We start from the raw sequence: 18,383 nt of genomic DNA, 5'->3' as shown, positions 1-18,383 counted from the left end.
CCAACAAGATGTGGACCACTGTCAACACTGATCTACAGCGACAGACAGGTGGATCCTCACAGTGAAAGAGATGACCACGCATCAGCCAGGTGTGGCCAATGTGGAGCCGGCAGAGAACAGCTGAGTCCTTGCACAAGCTGCACAAGGAGGAGCGCCACACACCAGTAGTCTCCTTGACGGCCCAAAGTTTGTTGGGTGAAGGCAGGGTGCGCGATTCTTCACCCCAGGTGCCAAGTACCTTCTGCTGCAAAACTGACCTGAGGTCACTCTCCGAACAGCCAATCTCCAAGGCTTGTGCACTGACAGCCTGTTTGGCCAGCGTGTCAACACATTCATTTCCCGGGATGCCTACAAGACCAGGGGTCCACACAAAGACCAGAGTGGCCGCAACGGGCAAGAGTATGGAGGGACTCCTGGATAGCCATCACCAGACGAGAGCGAGGGAAACACTGGTCGATAGCTCATACTCTTCTCAGGGAGTCACTACAGATAACAAAGGACTCACCTGAGCAGGAGCAGGAGCAGATATACTCTAGGGCGCGAGTGATGGCGTCCAGCTCAGCAATGAAAACACTGCAGCCAGCTGGCAATGAGTGTTGTTCATAATGATCCCCTAGAGTAAGAGCATAACCGACATGACCAACAACCATCGAACCGTCAGTATAGACAATGTCAGAGCCTTGAAATACGGCAACGACTGAAAGAAAGTGGCAGCGGAGGGCCCCAGGAGGGACTGAGTCCTTCGAGCCCTGTGCCAAATCCACCCAAAGGCATGGGCAGAGCACACACTACGGGGTTATACGCAGAGAGGCCCGGAAAAGAGGTGGAAGAGGGAAAAGCTCAAGCCCAGAGAGAAGAGCTCTGACACAAACCGTGATCGTTCACCCTGACCGGGGGCACCGTTTCGGAAGATGGACTGACTGAGGGAACAGGAGACGACAATTGCGATGCCCGGGCAAGCCACAAACCTGTCCAGCATACGCGGCCAGTAATCATTGGACCTGGTACCACAATGGAGGGGAAAGTGCCTCCACAAGTATGCTGTTGACAGGGCTTGTCCGGAAAGGTCCAGTGGCGAGTCGGATCCCACTGTGAAGTATGGGGTCCAACAAACGCAATGAGGACGGGGATGCCTAACCATAAGCCAGGCTCTGTAATCGAGATGGGACTGAATTAATGCTTGGTACAGCCGTAGAAGGGTAGACTGATCGGCACCCCAGATGGTGTGACTCAAGCAGCGAAGAGCGTTAAGATGCCGCCAGCACATCTGTTTCAGGTGCGTCTCCACCATAGCAAGAGGTTCACTGTCACGATAAAGCCATGTCTGAGTGATAAGGCTATGGCTCAGAGTGAATGGTGCATCGCCGGCAGAAATGCATAACCCAAGTCTTGGCTGCCGTAAACTGGAAGCCATGCACTACTGCCCAAGACTGCACCTTGTGGATAGCGCCCTGCAACTGCTGTTCAGTAGCTGCATGCCAGTGGAGCTAAAGTATAGGCAGAAGTCATCAACATACAAGGAAGCTGAGACAGATGTTCCCACTGCTGCAGCGAGCCCATTAATTGTAATTAAAAAGAGGAACACACTTAAGATAGATCCTTGCGGTACCCCAATCTCCTGAACTCTGAAGGAACTATGGGAGACCGCAACTTGCACGCGGATGGATCAAACCGAAAGAAAATTTTGTATGAAAATCTAGAGCGGATCGCAAAGACCCCAATCATGAAGTGTAGAGAGGATGTGATTTCGCCATGTTGTATCGTATGTCAAAAAAAGACAGCAACCAGATGCTGAAGGTGGGCAAAGGCTGTACAGATGGCAGACTCCAGGCACACCAGATTATTGGCGGCAGAGTGGCCCTTACGGAACCCACCCTGAGATGGAGCCCGAAGGCCCTGGGACTCAAGTAGCCAAATCAACCTCCGGCTCACCATGTGTTCAAGAATCTTGCAAAGAACATTGGTGAGGCTAATGGGGCAGCAACTGTCCACCTCCAGTGGGTTCTTGCCAGGTTTCAACAGTGGGATTACGATGCTTTCCCACCATTGGGACAGGAACTCATCCTCAACCCAGATACGGTTGAAAAGGTCTAGGAGGCGTCGCTGGCAGTCCACCGAGAGGTGTTTGAGCATCTGACAGTGGATGTGATTTGGCCTGGGAGGCATATCAGGGCAAGCGGCTAGGGCACTTTGGAATTCCCACTCACTGACCGGAGCACTGTACAATTCAGGGTGACGCATGTTAAATGAAAGGCTCCGATGTTCCAACCGCTCTTTCAGGGAGCAGGAGGCCAGTGGGTAATTTGCAGAAGCGGAACTGAGCAAAATGCTCCACAAGGCGGTTTGCAACTGTGTCAGTCAGTACAGACTGATCCATTCAGAGAAAGTGTCGGTATACTGACGGGGGTCCGATAGCCAAAGAGTCGCCTAATCTTGGCCCGAACCTGCGTTGGGGAGGTACGAAGGCCAATGGTGGAAACGTATCTTTCCCAGCACTCCCACTTGCATTGGCGAGTGAGGCGGCGGGCTTGGGCACGGAGCAGTTTAAAGGCAATGAGGTGTTCCAATGAGGGATGTTGCTTGTAATATTGGAGTGCTCGCCTGCGATCTTTAATCACCTCAGCGATCTTGGGCAACTACCAAGACACAGTCATCCACCGACGGGACCCAGAAGAAGAGGAATGGCAGATTCTGCGGCAGGAATGATGCCGGTGGTGAGCGAGTGAACCACCACATCAATTGCATCATTAAAAAGAGGCTCAATAGCAGCAATGTAGGTGAACAAGTACCAGTCAGCCTTATTCATAGCCCATCCGCAAGGGCGTCCAGAAGACTGACGCTGTGGCAGTGCCAGAAAGATCGTAAAGTGGTCACTACCACAAAAGTCGCCATGCACACTCCATTGGACATATGGTAATACGCTAGGGCTGCAGATCGAAAGGTTGATGGTGGAGTACATACAATGCACCATACTGAAATGTGTGAAGGCACCATTATTTGAAAGAGAAAGGTTGAGCTGTGCCAACACTTGCTCAACAATGCTGCCTCGGCCTGTTGCCACTCATCCACCCCACCGAGGGTTATGGGTGTTGAAGCTGCCCAGTAACAGAAAAGGTGGTGGCAATTGGGCTATCAGTGCAGCCAGGACATCACAATCCAGTGGAAGATAGGGGCTGCAGACAGTTACAGCCTGAGGCATCCACACCCGAACAGCGACTGCCTCTAAAGGTTTTTGTAGAGGGACAGACTCACTGTAAAGAGAGTGAAAGACGTAGATGCAGACACCATCAGATACCCTCTCATAAGCTGCCCAGTTCTTATAATAACCCTGATAGTCACAGAGGGCGGGGGTTCGCATTGCTGGAAACCAAGTTTCCTAAAGAGCAATGCAGAGGAAAGGGTGAAGGCTGAGAAGTTGTCGAAGCTCAGCTTGATGGTGGAAAAACCGTTGCCGTTCCACTGGAGGATGACATTGTCCATGGCCGAGAAGGGCGTAAAGGGACCGAGGATCACCTGCTGCCACCGATTGAGTACCTGTGCGATAACCATCCATTGTGTCCGAGAGTCCAAAAAGATCTAGGTCCTCAGTGGACGCCAGAATCTCTACCTCGCCCTCAGACGCAGAGCTTGTAGGTTGCGGTGGGGTGGGTGCCACCACAAGTTCCTTCGTCTTAGAGGTCTTCTTCTTGGACTGCTTGGGTCTCACTGGTTGGGAGGGCTTAACCGATTGAGTCTCCAGGACGGAGGAGGATCATGAAGCCCTACGACCAGCTGCTTGTGGGCACTTATGCCACTGCCAGATGTCATCCTCCCCACTTGTGGAAACTTGGGAAGGGAGAGACCCAAGGATCCCGTTGCGAGTGAGAGGAGCCAAAAAAGTTGGATGCTTCTCTGACTTAGAAGCGGGGGCAGACATCCCCGATGGGTGGGTGGGGAAAGGGGGGGGGGGGGGGGTTACTCCCGAGGTAGGTGGTGCAGAAGCAACAGGGTGGGTAGTGGCCTCCCATGGGCAAGTGGGCATGTGGAGTTGTACGGCTCTGTGAGCTGATTGGAATTCACTGAACTGATGGGGCTATCACAGTTGTCGTAGCGGCAGCATATGAGGAAGTCATACGCATAGGATGGAGTCATTCATATTTCCTCTTAGCCCTAGTATAGCTCAGTCAGTCCAGGGTCTTATATTCCATGATTTTCCGCTCTTTCTGTAAAATCCTGCAGTCTGGTGAGCAAGGTGAATGATGCTCTCCACAGTTGACATAGATGGGAGGCAGCGCACATGGAGTGTTGGGATGTGATGGGCATCCACAATCTCGACATGTGAGACCAGAAGTACAGCGGGAAGACATATGGCAGAACTTCCAGCACTTAAAGCATCGCATCGGGGGAGGGATATAGGGCTTGACATCACAGCGGTAGACCATTACCTTGACCTTCTCCGGTAATTTAACACCCGCGAAGGCCAAGATGAAGGCATTAGTAGCAATCTGATTATCCTTCAGAACCCGATGAACACGCCAGATGAAATGAACTCCTCAACACATTAAATTGGCATGCAGCTCGTTGTTAGACTGCAAAAGAAGATCACTATGGAAAATATTTATCTGGAACATGTTTAAACTCTTATGGTGTGTGATGGTAACTGAAACATCCCCCAACTTGTCACAACCCAGTAACCTTCGTGACTGGGCAGAGAATGCCGTTTTCATCAATACTGACCCAGAGCATATTTTGGACAAGCCCTCCACCACCCCAAACTTGTCCACTAAATGCTCTACGAGGAACTGAAGCTTTGTTGACTTGAAGGGCTTGCCATCAGCTCTCGTACAAACTATGAACCGGGGTAAATAAGTGTCACTGCCATCCTGAGCCTTATGCTCCTCAAACAATGTGGCCAGGGAGGGGATCAATTCGGGATCATATTTCTGAGCGTTTAATTGAGCTTGAGAACGCTTTGAGACTCCCAGCAGCTGACCACCAACAATAGATGATGTACCATGTGTCATTGCGAGTCATCCGCCCTGATGCCACCCACTCTGACCAAGGGCCCTCCCCACAGGCGCCGCCCAGCCTCAGCAAGGGCCACCTGGCAGGGTGGCCATTGCCATGAGTCCCGTTGCCCCAGGGAGATAGGCATCTACACATTGGCATACATGGGGAGTTAATGGCGCAGGCATCAGCAGGGCGATCCCTATGTTGTCAGGGGGCTACAGCCAACAGGGTACATGGCAGCACTACCACAACGCACAGGCTACCATGCTGGATATTAGGTGCAAGGGGTCCATGGTTGTCGTATCTGCAAAAAGCAACACTGCACAGTGCATGGCGGAAATCGCACCCAGGAATGTATCCTCCCCCAGGAGATGGAGAACGAGCGGAATGGCAATGCGACAACGAGAAAGCTGGCTAAAGGTCTCAATGCACGATGGACACAATGCACCATGTAAGGTGCTCTTCCCCAATTGGCTCGCTCTTCGGAAGAATTTGGAAATATGGAGATCAAACCCGAGAGGGGACCATCACATACAGGCCGAAGCGCTGAGACTCTTACTTGCCTCATAACAGGCAGGAATACCGCTGGCCTATTCTAACCCCCGAACTTGCAGAGGGACTGCTGTGGTACATTGTTAACAGTGACAATGTTTGATAGTACTATTTTCTATACTAACACACATTGACACTGTTTACAGTGTACCACAGTCATGTTGAGCAAGTTCAGGCGAACAGTTTGATACAGGACACTTGTGGTCTATCAAGTCAGGAAACTACCTCAAATTGGCCTACAAAAACTACGTAAGCTACAGCGCATGCACGTCGAGCGAGTTTTTCAACAATCTCGTGCTCTCTTCACACAAACCATTAGCTCTAGAGAAAAAATGAATAGGACCTTTTTTGTAGGAAATTTAATATAGTTTAATTTTGTACTGCGACAACACGTTGTCACTGGAGGATGCAGTTTTCGAGTTATTCAAGAAAAGTGTTCAAAAGTTATATTAAATGTGTTCTATCTCGGAAACCATTCGGAATAGGGCATACGTCCATATGAAGTTTTTTGTTCAGAATTACTAATACTATCATCCCTCAAAGCATGTACCTTTCCTCCTGACTCACCCTGTATATACTGTCTACACTGCATCTCACAATAATTTTAAGATCTTGCCACAGCGCATGATCTTTACATGTATACACACCTATCCCAGAATATCGCACACATTAAATTTGTAATAAAACACAATTAACAACCATGAAATTTTACTGATATTTGATTGATTGAAATGTAATTCATCAGGAATCAATGTAAAGGTCCAGTATTTTAGTTCATCTAAATAGTCTGAACAAATGTTTTGTGAAATGTTTGTCTAAAAGTACGAAATAAAACATATTAGAGAAACATTTGATGCACCTCATTTACTGTCAATAATTTCTAACATCATTCAGGTGCATGTCGAATGTTTCTCTGGCCTATTTTATCTCCTTTAGACAGATCCGTTTCACAAAATAATTGACTACTTTCTTTTTTTTTATTTTCAAGTTTTATACAGAGAGCATTATCTTATTGATACCTCATTTGCCTCCCTAGTGTCTAATGTTCTCAAAATTCCTAAACTTAATACTTGATTCAAAGGAAGCCTTTTTGACAGTTTAAATATCACATCAACATATTTTTTTATGCGCAAGACATCTTGGCTTCAAAGAGATGAACTTTTCAGTACTTCACATGCATAGCTATATAGCAACAAGTGTTCATGAAATATTTCAATTTTTCTTATCAGTAATTAAGTTTTCCTTAATTACCCTGACTACTTTCAAACAATTAAATATTTTCTTGCAAGACTAGATCTCATGCTGGCCACTTTGATGCCCCATTTGCCTGTTTCTTACTATTTGTTTGGCTATGAAAATTTGTACAAAGCTCATTAATTTATAGGGAATCTTGTTTTAGCTCTGCTCAAACATTCGACCAAAACACTTCGAGTGTTAATCATATGATAAAATACATCATTTCTGCACACTGTCATTTCCAAAAAACCTCATTTTGATATCCTCAACAGTTTATGAAATAAGATGATTTGTATGACTACCTGATTCCCAATGCATAGGAAACAATTTGGACATGCCGCGAGCAAACTATCCGCAGATAGAACAAGCAATATTTGGGAGTGTAAAAGAATTTCATTCCACTCTCAATTTTAAATACAACTTCAGTATGTTGGCTACATTTCATATGTAATAACGTATGGCCTAAAATCAACTATACGCAGAGTCTACACAATGCGATTTTACTGCTACAAACTCTTAAAAATTTCATGCAGTAGTTTACTTGTTCCCTGCAGCACAGTAACTATGATGAATAACGAACATAAACTCAGTTCTTTATCGAGTGAAGATGTCAAGCTGTAAAACGAGAAAAAAATCAAATCTTTTAGCTGATAGTTTTCTTAAAATCGGATGATAAGTTTTTCATAGCAGCCGGCACGTCTGCTCCAGTGCTTTGCTGAGAAGACTTGTAGCTGTTGCTCTCATTGTCATGTGTGCTGCAGCGACAAGATTCAAACACATCTGAATTCAAAGACTGCATGTTGTAGCAGAGGACAGGCAATGTCATGGACATTGCTGACTTAGGACACTTCTGTAACTATATCTGCAGTTCTGTTTTGTCGTCTGTAGCTGATGCACGCTGTTGGTCGCTTCTGTCGCATGCACAAAACACAACAGGGATTGACTTTTCCTCTAAATGTGCACCCAAGAATAGAACTTACCAAATACTACTCTTCAAAAATGTTTTCCCTCACCTCTGATTGTTCCAGATATTTTGGACACTGCATTTAGTTTTTCCTGTCGCAGCTGAAATGAATGTGAACAGTAGAAAGGGCAAAAATGAAGTTCGTGAGCAAATATATTGCTAATAAATGTAAGGAACTTTATGTAACAGAAAGAAATGTATCTACAGATGAGGATACAGTTGGCTTCAAAGGCAGGGTTTTGTTCAAATACTTAAATCCAAAGCAACCTACAAAGTGGGGCATCCAAATTTTTTGTCTTTGTGATTCAGAATATAGTTAAGTGTTTTCTCACATTCCATATTATGGCAAGGCAATGACTGACGAGTCTTATTCACCCTGATTTGCCATTTACCGCTTGAATAGTGATTCATTTGGCAGAAGACTTTTACATATGAGAGCACAAAGGACTAATATATAATAGAAAGCATTATGTAAGGTGTTGATACCTACACATACCATATGAAACTATGACACACAATATGTAATAATATGTAACTGGATAGATAAAAAATCTACTTACCAAGCAGTGGCAGAACACACACATAAAAGACTGTTGTAAACAAATGGATTAGCACATAAGCTAGAAAACAGATGACAGTTTGATCAAGGCAGATGATAAAGACTGACAGAGGTAAATAAGAAGGAATGATGGCCACATGGGCTAATATGAGAATGAAAACAATCTGTTATTGATAAAATTGTTTAATTGGTTACATAAAATATCTACTCACCAAGGACAGCACAACACACACATAAAAGACTGTTGTAAACGAATGGATTAGCACATAAAGTGGAAAACAGATGCCAGTTTGAATAAGACAGATGGCAAGAAAGACTGACAAGAGGGTTCAATAAGAAGGAATGATGACCATGTGGGCTAATATAACAACAAAAACAATCAATTATTAATAAAATTATCTGTCTTGTTCAAACTGTCATCTGTTTTATACCTTATGTGCTAATCCATTCGTTTACAACTCTTATGTGTGTGTTCTGCCACCACTTTGTGAGTAGATTTTTTGACATATCCATTTAAATAATTTTACCATGATTGATTTTTTTTGTTACAATATGTAGTATTACCAGCATAAATATTAAATAAATAAGAAACTTGAGCAAGCAGTTAAATTTGTAACATAGGAATGTATTAAGTGAATACAATGCCGGGGAAAAAATTAGTATAGCCTTTTAGAGATCTCCAATTAACTCAAGAGTTATTGTTGCAACAATGCATATGGAGTACATGAAATGATTAAATTTAAAGATCAATAGCACTTGCAGTTCTGAGGTACCACGTATGGACCCATGCTGAAACACCCATATTAGTAAATGGTGCAGCCTCCACGGGCAGCAATGCACGTGCTGACTCTGGCATCCAGTCGATCATGCAAATGGTGAATCTGTCCTGGAATACACAATTCCATACCTACTCAATCTGTTCATGTAGTTCTGTAAGAGTTGTTGGCCGATGAGTCGCATGGGACACTTCTCATCCCTTCATATCCCAAATGTTCTTGATTTGAGGCAAGACCAAAAGATTGTGTTAGCCATGGAAGTTGCTACTTCTGTTGGAAGAACACATCCCCTTCCTGCTGCAATAACAAGTCTTAACAACATTCTGCATATACCAAGTACTGGTTAGCGTCCCTCCAGAAACACCGAAAGTGTAAGAGTTATAGCTTATCGTATCCCAGACCATACAGCCTGGTGTGGAGCCAGTGTGTCTTGGACGAATGCATTCTTTGAGACAGTGATTATCATCTCTACATTGTAACTGCGAACGACCATCATCTGTGTGCCGGCAGAATCCACTTTCATCGCTGAAGACCACAGCACACCATTCCATCTTCCAGAGTGATCCTCTGATGTTAGTCAAGCTAGGCAAGTCATGCTTTTGTGTGAGTGGAGGAAGGGCTATAGGTGTACATGCCTGTAGTTCCACTGCTATTAACCAGCTCACAACAATTCATGTTGACATGTCTGGTCTCACAAGCCCTCTTATTTGCGCTGTGATAGCTGTACGATCTGCCACCACTGCCCTTACAATACAATAACCCTGGCAGGCATCTGGGTCTGTGTGGATGTCCAGAACCTCACCTACATGTGTGAAGATGTTCACGTGACCATTGATACAAGCATCATTGCACAGCTGAAGCAGTACTTCCAACTTTCGCAGCAGTTCTTCAAAGGGACATTCCACCACTTGGGAATTCACAATTTGAACCCTTTCAAACTCGCTCAGTTGGATCTAGAAAGCAGAAATGCATCTCCATGGTATGGTTGCCTGCTTGCTTCATATGTTCACAACATACTGAACCTTCTAGCTGTGAGCATTCCCTATTAAAACAGAGACAGATGGCACTCTGGTAACTATGCCACAATACTATGCTATCAGTTGACAGACAACAATGAAATCATCAGTACATCTACCATCCCTCAAGTGGCATACGCCATCATAGCATCAAAATCTAAGTCATCTTTCCTGCTGTACTAATTTTTTCTTCAATTTTCCGGCAGTGTGTGTAAAATATTTAAGAGTAAAAAGGGCACCAAAAATCCTTTATAATGAAACACAATGTACCACTGACTTAAAAATGTTTGTAATAAATAACATGCTGTCTGTGTATAAAGAAAGAGAAAGAAAATTAGATTGTTGGGAGCAAGAACAACCATTCCACCTAATTCCTTCTAAAAATTTTCATAATGTTATGTAAATGGAGAAGTTTATAGCAGAGCAGCTGTCTTTTTCCGTTATGGAACAGTCAACTACTTGACATAGACATTTGCTACAAGGAGTAGGCTAATACAACATAAAGTTAAAAAAAAAAAAAAAAGAGTTAAAGTTTGCGGGTTTGTATGTGCAAGTGAGGAGTGACATCTTACCTTATTAGCTCAAGAATGTACACTACCATGGAAAGGTCTCTTAACGCTCTGCACAGTTTGCTGTCATACTGCTGCTCGTGTTTCATATAATCGGCAAGCATTATTGCCGAGCAAATACCACCACCCAGTGACCACTCCCATCATGCACTGGTCCTGCTGTTCGCAATGTGGTTTCAGCTCTCAGACTGCAGACGTGTGTGCAAGTTGCGTTTGTGTGAGTGTGAGTGTGCATGTGCATGTGCGTGTGCGTGTCTACTACTGACAAAGACCTTAATGGCCGAAAGCTTTAATTGTGTGAATCTTTTTGCTTTGCCTATCGCGACTCACATCTCTGCTATATGGTGAGTAGCAACTTTCATTCTCTGGTATTGTTGAATTTCTTATCTGTATGATAGAATGAGTATACTGCTGACTGAATTTGATTAGCACTTCTTATGAACTGATTAAATTCATTATGCTATTAACACTGACAGTTGAAGCCATCCAGCGAGGACTGAAAAATGAATAAGAGGCAAGGTTGCTAACAGTGTTTCTCCGAATAAAATCTGATACATTACTGTAAAATGGACACAGTACTTACCAGGATTCTACTATTAAGTTCCCTTACATGAAAACAGTGATGCAAATGTTACACAATTAGGACATTGCATTTCCTTACGCATACTATTTCACCGAGGAAGTGGTTTGCCTTAGTGTTCTGATACATGATTTGAGAGAAGTTACAATAAACATACCGGAAAAAACAACATCTAGGTATCTACACAGACTTCGCTTTAAATGGGAATGTGGGTTTTGAATAGTTTTCCATTTCTAAGTCAAATGCTAGATGCTTACTATGATGTCACTGTCCTAAACTGATGTCATTTCTTAATCATCATAATTACAGAATATTTTCACAGTAATGAAGTTCCATGCAGATGTGCCACCCCGGTTGAATATTTCATGAGACATTTAGTTACATGATATATATAACTGCAACACTGAGACACCATTTAGGTCTCCTATATACGTACATAAGTTGAATGCAAACATACTGTCATTATGCTCTCATATTACTTACCGGATGCAAATATTTTTGTTCTGCAAAGTAAGTACTGAAATAATCTTTGGTAAGGAAAGTGAATATTATCTACTACGCGATTATGATGATGAAAGGTTATGGTATAAGGTCAACTATATTCTGTAAGATATTAGCCAATCAAATCATTAAAAAATAATATGAGATAGGTAACGAATTGCTACTAACTCCCTGTTGACACAATCATTGGGTTTAGTTCTGAAAAAGTAATGGGTATCGCAAACTGCAAGCTTTCACACCAATATCAGCAGATTCCACACCATCTCTAAACTTGCTTAGGAACTATATAAAATAAAAAGGTATATGACAGGAATAATTATGCCATCTAGGAAAGCTGTTTCACCTATTGTCAAAAAGAAGCAGCTTCAAAAATGTGATCTGTGTGCCGATCAGTACGTAAATAACACGTCTGTGTCTCTTTCCACAACATAAAGTTAGCAACAATGTTGAATACATGGTCTAGTCTTTAAACAGAGTTGATAACTGGTTACAGAAAGAAACAGCCTGCCTAGTTTGAGAAACTTAAGAGTTATTTTAGAACACACAAAGTTTATGGGAGGGGTGGACTCACTTGCCAGTACTGTGGGTGTTATGGATTTATAAGGATATGGTACAAATGATGGAAAAAATTTTCTTCTCGTTTGTAGAAGTTGCAACTGTAAACACCAACACCCTTTACTCAACAAATGATGAGGGGAGAGGAAAGAGGAGTAAGGAGAGAAAGGGTAGACAGATCTTTCCTATACCAGAAATCTCATCACATAGCTTGTGGGCACTCTTAGGAATAGATTTCAAAGACAAGAAGAAACCGTGGGCCAGGTGTTAGTTGATTACCAGGGTTTACAAAAGTTTTAATTTTTTTACATTTTTTGTCAAGTGAGGAGACGTAGAACTATGCCTGGTAACTGTTACCCTCACTCAGTACATGCTCAGCAAATGTAGAGTCTTAATGCTGCAGCCTCCAGCTGTGTTCAGGTTCAGCCAACCTAATTGCTGTGTGTCTCCTAACAGACAAACATACAGTCAAGATACATAATTTTGCATAACTACTATAGGCTAGAAACACTGGGCTGTGGTGTTCCTCGCATAACAGGAAATCCTATAGTTGCAATATTTCAGAATTTTGGTTACACTCTGTTATACCTGTCCTAGGTATAGGATAGTACAGCAGACAGTCTAGAGCAAGGACATAATTTTCAATTTTTGTGTTCTGTGCAACATGTGATCAATCAGATCAGGATTGTAGCCATTGGTCGAGGCAATAAATTTTATTGTGACTAACTCTGTTTTGAAATATCCTTTAGATGTGAGAACAGGTGCACTACTGAGTGGAAAGCTGCATGTTTTTTGTGCTACTGGGTGTTGTGAGCAAGGGTCTACTGCTGTGTCTCTAGTTGCAGTTTTTCTATAAACCTTGAAACAGTGTGTGTTTGAGTATTGATATCAATGGTTAGTATTAAGAATTTTATATTTCCATTTGTTGCCAAACTTCATTGTGAAATGAATGTTTTTATGTTGGCAAAGTAATGGAGAAAAGAAAAAAAAGAAAGAACACGTGTTCAGTTGTCTTATAGTGTCTGTCCACATAGACAGTACATCATCTGCATATCTGAAACAGTACTTAAATTATGCACCCAAAGGTTCTTTATTCAAGAAATAGTGTTCAAAATGTTCTATGAATATTTCTGTCAGAAGTGGGCTAAGAGATGACTACATACCAAAGCCAACCTACTGTCTGTACAAAGTACCTTGGAACTGGAATTGTGCTAAGCATGCTTGAGTGGCCTGTCTCAAGTCATCCACTTCCACAGGGTTGAGACTAGATCTGTACATTAGCTCTGTCAGTATATTAACATATTAACCTACTTCTGTGTTGGAAAACAAACTGCGGCATCAAATGATGCTACTTTAATACTGAGTGAGATGGATAGATCTTTTATTTTATTTCTATTTCTACATCTACATCTACATCCATACTCCACAAGCCACCTGACAGTGTGGCGGAGGGTACCCTGATTATCTCTATCGGTTCTCCCTTCTATTCCAGTCTCGTATTGTTCGTGGAAAGAAGGATTGTCGGTATGCCTCTGTGTGGGCTCTAATCTCTGATTTTATCCTCATGGTCTCTTCGCGAGATATACGTAAGAGGGAGCAATATACTGCTTGACTCTTCGGTGAATGTATGTTCTCGAAACTTTAATAAAAGCCCGTAGCGAGCTACTGAGCGTCTCTCCTGCAGAGTTTTCCACTGGAGTTTATCTATCATCTACGTAACGCTCTCGAGATTACTAAATGATCCTGTAACGAAGCGCACTGCTCTCCATTTGATCTTCTCTATCTCTTCTATCAACCCCATCTGGTACGGATCCCACACTGCCGAGCAATACTCAAGCAGTGGGCGAACAAGCGTACTATAATATACTTCTTTTGTTTTCTGATTGCATTTCCTTAGGATTCTTCCAATGAATCTCAGTCTGGCATCTGCTTTACCGACGATCGACGTTATATGATCATTCCACTTTAAATCACTCCTAATGCAGACTCCCAGGTAATTTATGGAATTAAGTGCTTCCAGTTGCTGACCTGCTATTTTGTAGCTAAATGATAAGGGATCTATCTTTCTATGTATTCGCAGCACATTACACTTATCTACATTGAGATTCAATTGCCATTCTCTGCACCATGCGTCAATTCGCTGCAGGTCCTCTTGCATTTCACTACAATTTTCCTTTGTTATAACCTCTCGATACACCACAGCATCAACTGCAAAAAGCCTAAATGGTTCAAATGGCTCTGAGTACTATGGGACTTAACATCTATGGTCATCAGTCCCCTAGAACTTAGAACTACTTAAACCTAACTAACCTAAGGACAAAACACAGCCATCACGAGGCAGAGAAAATCCCTGACCCCGCCGGGAATTGAACCCGAAACCCGGGCGCTGCAAAAAGCCTCAGTGAACTTCCGATGTCATCCACCAGGTCATTTATGTATACTGTGAATAGCAACGGTCCTATGACACTCCCCGGCAGCACACCTGAAATCACTCACAAGGTTAACTGAGTTTGAAATACCATGCTTTGGTTTGAATTTTTTCTTACTTTTAATTTATGTGGCCAATTTGCTCACAAGTTTAGATGACAGATCTGTGAATGAAGAGACAACTGGACATATCATTACATCCTATATGCACAGTTTTGGAAGCCTTTACGGTACAGGAGAAACTGGGTTCATGCTATCTGGTAGCTTTGCTTCAACATCATAAAATATAATTTTGCATGCTTGAGTGGCCTTTCTCAAGTCATCCACTTCCACAGGGTTGAGACTAGATATGTACATTAGCTCTGTCAGTATATTAACATATTAACCTACTTCTGTGTTGGAAAACAGCTGTCAGGAAATCACTGACATTTCTCAAATAATCACACTTGTTCAGGAGCACAATAGTGTTGTTTTAATCTAAATTATGGTTGTGATATCTTGCTGACGTAATATCCATTTAAAGATCCTAAGGATGTGAAAATCTACAACCTGTGGGGCCTTATACACAAATGTTGTACCTTTCTTTAGTGCAACTTCTCTTTTGCAGTAGTGTCTTTAAATAAAGCATAATCAATATCCACCTCCAACTCAATATCTACCTCCAACACTTCTAATTGTTTTTCTGATGGAAGATGGGAAAAGGCATATTTGAAACATTTCTCAATTTTATTCTGTCCATTTGTAGAAAAGACAGACTAACAGGTTAATGACACATGTGAAAATTTTTTACTGTCAGCTAAAGTTGAAAACAGCTTAACAAAATACATTAACACTGTAGAACATACACAACATTGTGCTTTCCATTTATGTTAACTATTGTAATCCTGCTGGATATTCCAGCTGATCAACCAATATAAACATGCGTATATCTGGTGAGGTCAATAGGTGCAGTGTGGAAAGATCAACTGGCGGTGCCAGATCATGTGATGAAATACCTATGACAGATTATAAAGGGCACCCATGGGCTGCCATGGTCTCACTAATCTACTGACAAATGACCCTGGGCAACATGGTTTCTCCTGGACTGTGATTTGGATTGTTACCTAATGTCGGTGTCTGACTAGCAAACAGACTTGCCTGCACGCCTAATGCCATAGTGTCTTCACTCATTATTCAACGGATGGTTGTTTACAGTGAACACAATGATAGCAATTGGGTACATAGAGAGTGCAGATTGCATTAGAGTGCTTCCCATTTGCACCTAGGAACAGTGTTCTCATGCACTAAGGTGTGAGTTTTTTTTTAACAAACTTCCAAAGTACTGTATTGGCCAAGAGGTATCCACCTCGAGAAGTTTTCTTGTTTGTGTCATATCAGAAGAGCTGGAAACTCTTACTTTCTGTGATTTATTTGTACACAATTTGTGCTTAATAAAATCTGTTTGGTTGAAGCACCAGACACGACAATCACTGTACTCCAAATGAAGAAATGTTTAAGTGCTTTTTGTCTCCATTAAAATACTTTTTGATGTTAATACAGGGTGTACATAAAGTCCAGGAACACTTTCAATTATTTACTGCATAAGAACGAAACATTGTACAGATATCGTACATATGTCATTTTGAAGATAAACCCTGAAATTCCTCCTCCCCCCCCCCCCATGTGTATCGCCACAGCACAGTTTGGTAATTTGCCGATAGTCAGCGCTAGTTCAGGTGCGAAGCAAGCCTTCTGCTACAGAAGGGGACGGCTGTTTCATGAAATGGCCTCCCCGATCACCAGATCTCACTCTGTGCGACTTTTTTCTGTAGGTACACACCACATGATGTAACAGAGCTCCGGGTGAGAATATGGGGAGCGACTGCCACAGTCAATGGTGCCATGCTGAGATGGGTATGGCAAGAATTCGATTACTATATTGACGTCTGCCAGGTCACATATTGAATGTCTGTAAAAAAAATTTGAGTTTCTCTTCAAAATGCAGTATGTATGACATCTGTACAATGTTTAGTTCTTGTGCAATAAATAATTAAAAGTGTTCGCAGATTTTATGTACACCCTGTATATGCATCTTCTTAGCAAAAACAATTCATTGGCTCGTGCTAACCTTGTTCTATTATCATTCACTCTCTTCTCATTTGACACATGACAGAATTCTTTTACAACAGTCAGCTTTCCTCCTCCCAACCGAGCATTCACATCTTTTTCATCTACAATGCATTTTATGATTTAAGTTTACTATTTTTATTTTCATTTTACATATCTCAAAATTAGATGTAGTTCAAAAGTTATGACACCTGCTCCATAACTTTTCATTTTTTGTCACCAGAGCAATGTTATCTGGAAACTGTATTCCATTAACTTTGACCCCCTTTACAATCTTTAAATACTTTAACAGTTTTCTCAATGGATATACCAGAAAAAGTGACGATAATGTACACCTTTGTCCCAGTTCTGTGGAAAGTTTTGTTTCTGGTCTTCATTATCCTAATTTTGCTCCTTGTTTAGTAAAGCATGGAAATTATTCTATGGTCTCAATAATCTACTCAGATTTCTGGGAGTTTTGAACAGTACTTCCCAACGTTCCTCCATAACAGCCCCAATGTTCCTCCACAAAAGCTTTCTCAGTGTCTATGAATGAATGATCAGTGATTCACTCGTTGCTAAAACTTTCTCCATTGTTAGTCTATGGCTTAATATGACTTCCTAGGTGCCCAAAACAGCAAACCCAACTCCAGAATTTTGTCTACTGCATTAGATCCATTTAAAGAAGTCCCATGTACAGAGTACTCCCATCTATTTTCAGCTTGAATTTATTTTTTAGCTGGAACTCTTCTGTTTACCTCAAATCCAATTCATGCAAGTCAAGTGGGAAGCAGTTCAGTTGATGTGGAGATTAGCAGCACATGGCTCTAACTAGAGATCAGAAAGGTACAAAAGTATAAGCATCTTACTAAAAGTGCCTTTAACTAACTCAAAATGGGGGGATGAGCGAGCACAAATTTGCATTTGCTGGCATGCCCACATAAGCCTACATAAATGACACCCAAAGAACTACTCATAGTTTTGTTAACATCCCACAATGCTCCAAAGAGAAACTACTTAGAAAAAAAACATGCATGCATGCATGCACGCACACACACCATCATTGTCAACAACGGTATAAACTGTTCTGGGCAAAACTGCAATTCAGGGAGCTGTGTAAGTGTTCCTACAATGTGTAAATCCAATTCACACCACAAGATGGTGAGCAGATGAATGAAGATACAGTAAATGGAACTAATGTAAATCAACATCCTGACAAAAAATTATACATGCTGAAGCTTGGAATTGGACTTCATAAAACATATTCTTACATACCTGGAATTCATTTGTTCATCATTCTCCACTGCTGCTTGATATTCATTTATTTTCTTTTCATACTCCTTTATTTCTTTAGTCAAACATTTCAGCTGTTCATGCATTTGGGCCAATTTTTTTTCACCTCCTTGAACAATAAAACATGTCACCCATCAGTAAAAAAAAAATAACCATTTGAAAGTTGCTGGCAGATTAAAGCTGTGTGCCACACCAGGACCTGAAGCTGGGACCTAGGTCTTCCACAGACTAGTTACCTATCAACTGAGCTATCCAAGCACAGGCAATGACATGCCTGCACT

The 18,383-nt window shown here is 42.2% G+C and overlaps 1 protein-coding gene across 1 annotated transcript in view; it reads right to left on the bottom strand.

The window, feature by feature from the left end:
* LOC126365856 (structural maintenance of chromosomes protein 5) overlaps positions 1 to 18,383 on the bottom strand; it is a 164,427-nt gene that overhangs the window by 113,524 nt on the left and 32,520 nt on the right. The window contains exon 5 of the mRNA XM_050008519.1: positions 18,085 to 18,211. Within this exon, the coding sequence (XP_049864476.1) occupies positions 18,085 to 18,211 (127 nt within the window). The remainder of the gene's footprint in view (positions 1 to 18,084; positions 18,212 to 18,383) is intronic.

The sequence above is a fragment of the Schistocerca gregaria genome, chromosome 4 (assembly GCF_023897955.1).
Source record: "Schistocerca gregaria isolate iqSchGreg1 chromosome 4, iqSchGreg1.2, whole genome shotgun sequence".
Lineage (NCBI taxonomy): Eukaryota > Metazoa > Arthropoda > Insecta > Orthoptera > Acrididae > Schistocerca > Schistocerca gregaria.
Note: the sequence above shows the minus strand (reverse complement) of the source record. Positions and strands in the feature narration are given on the sequence as shown.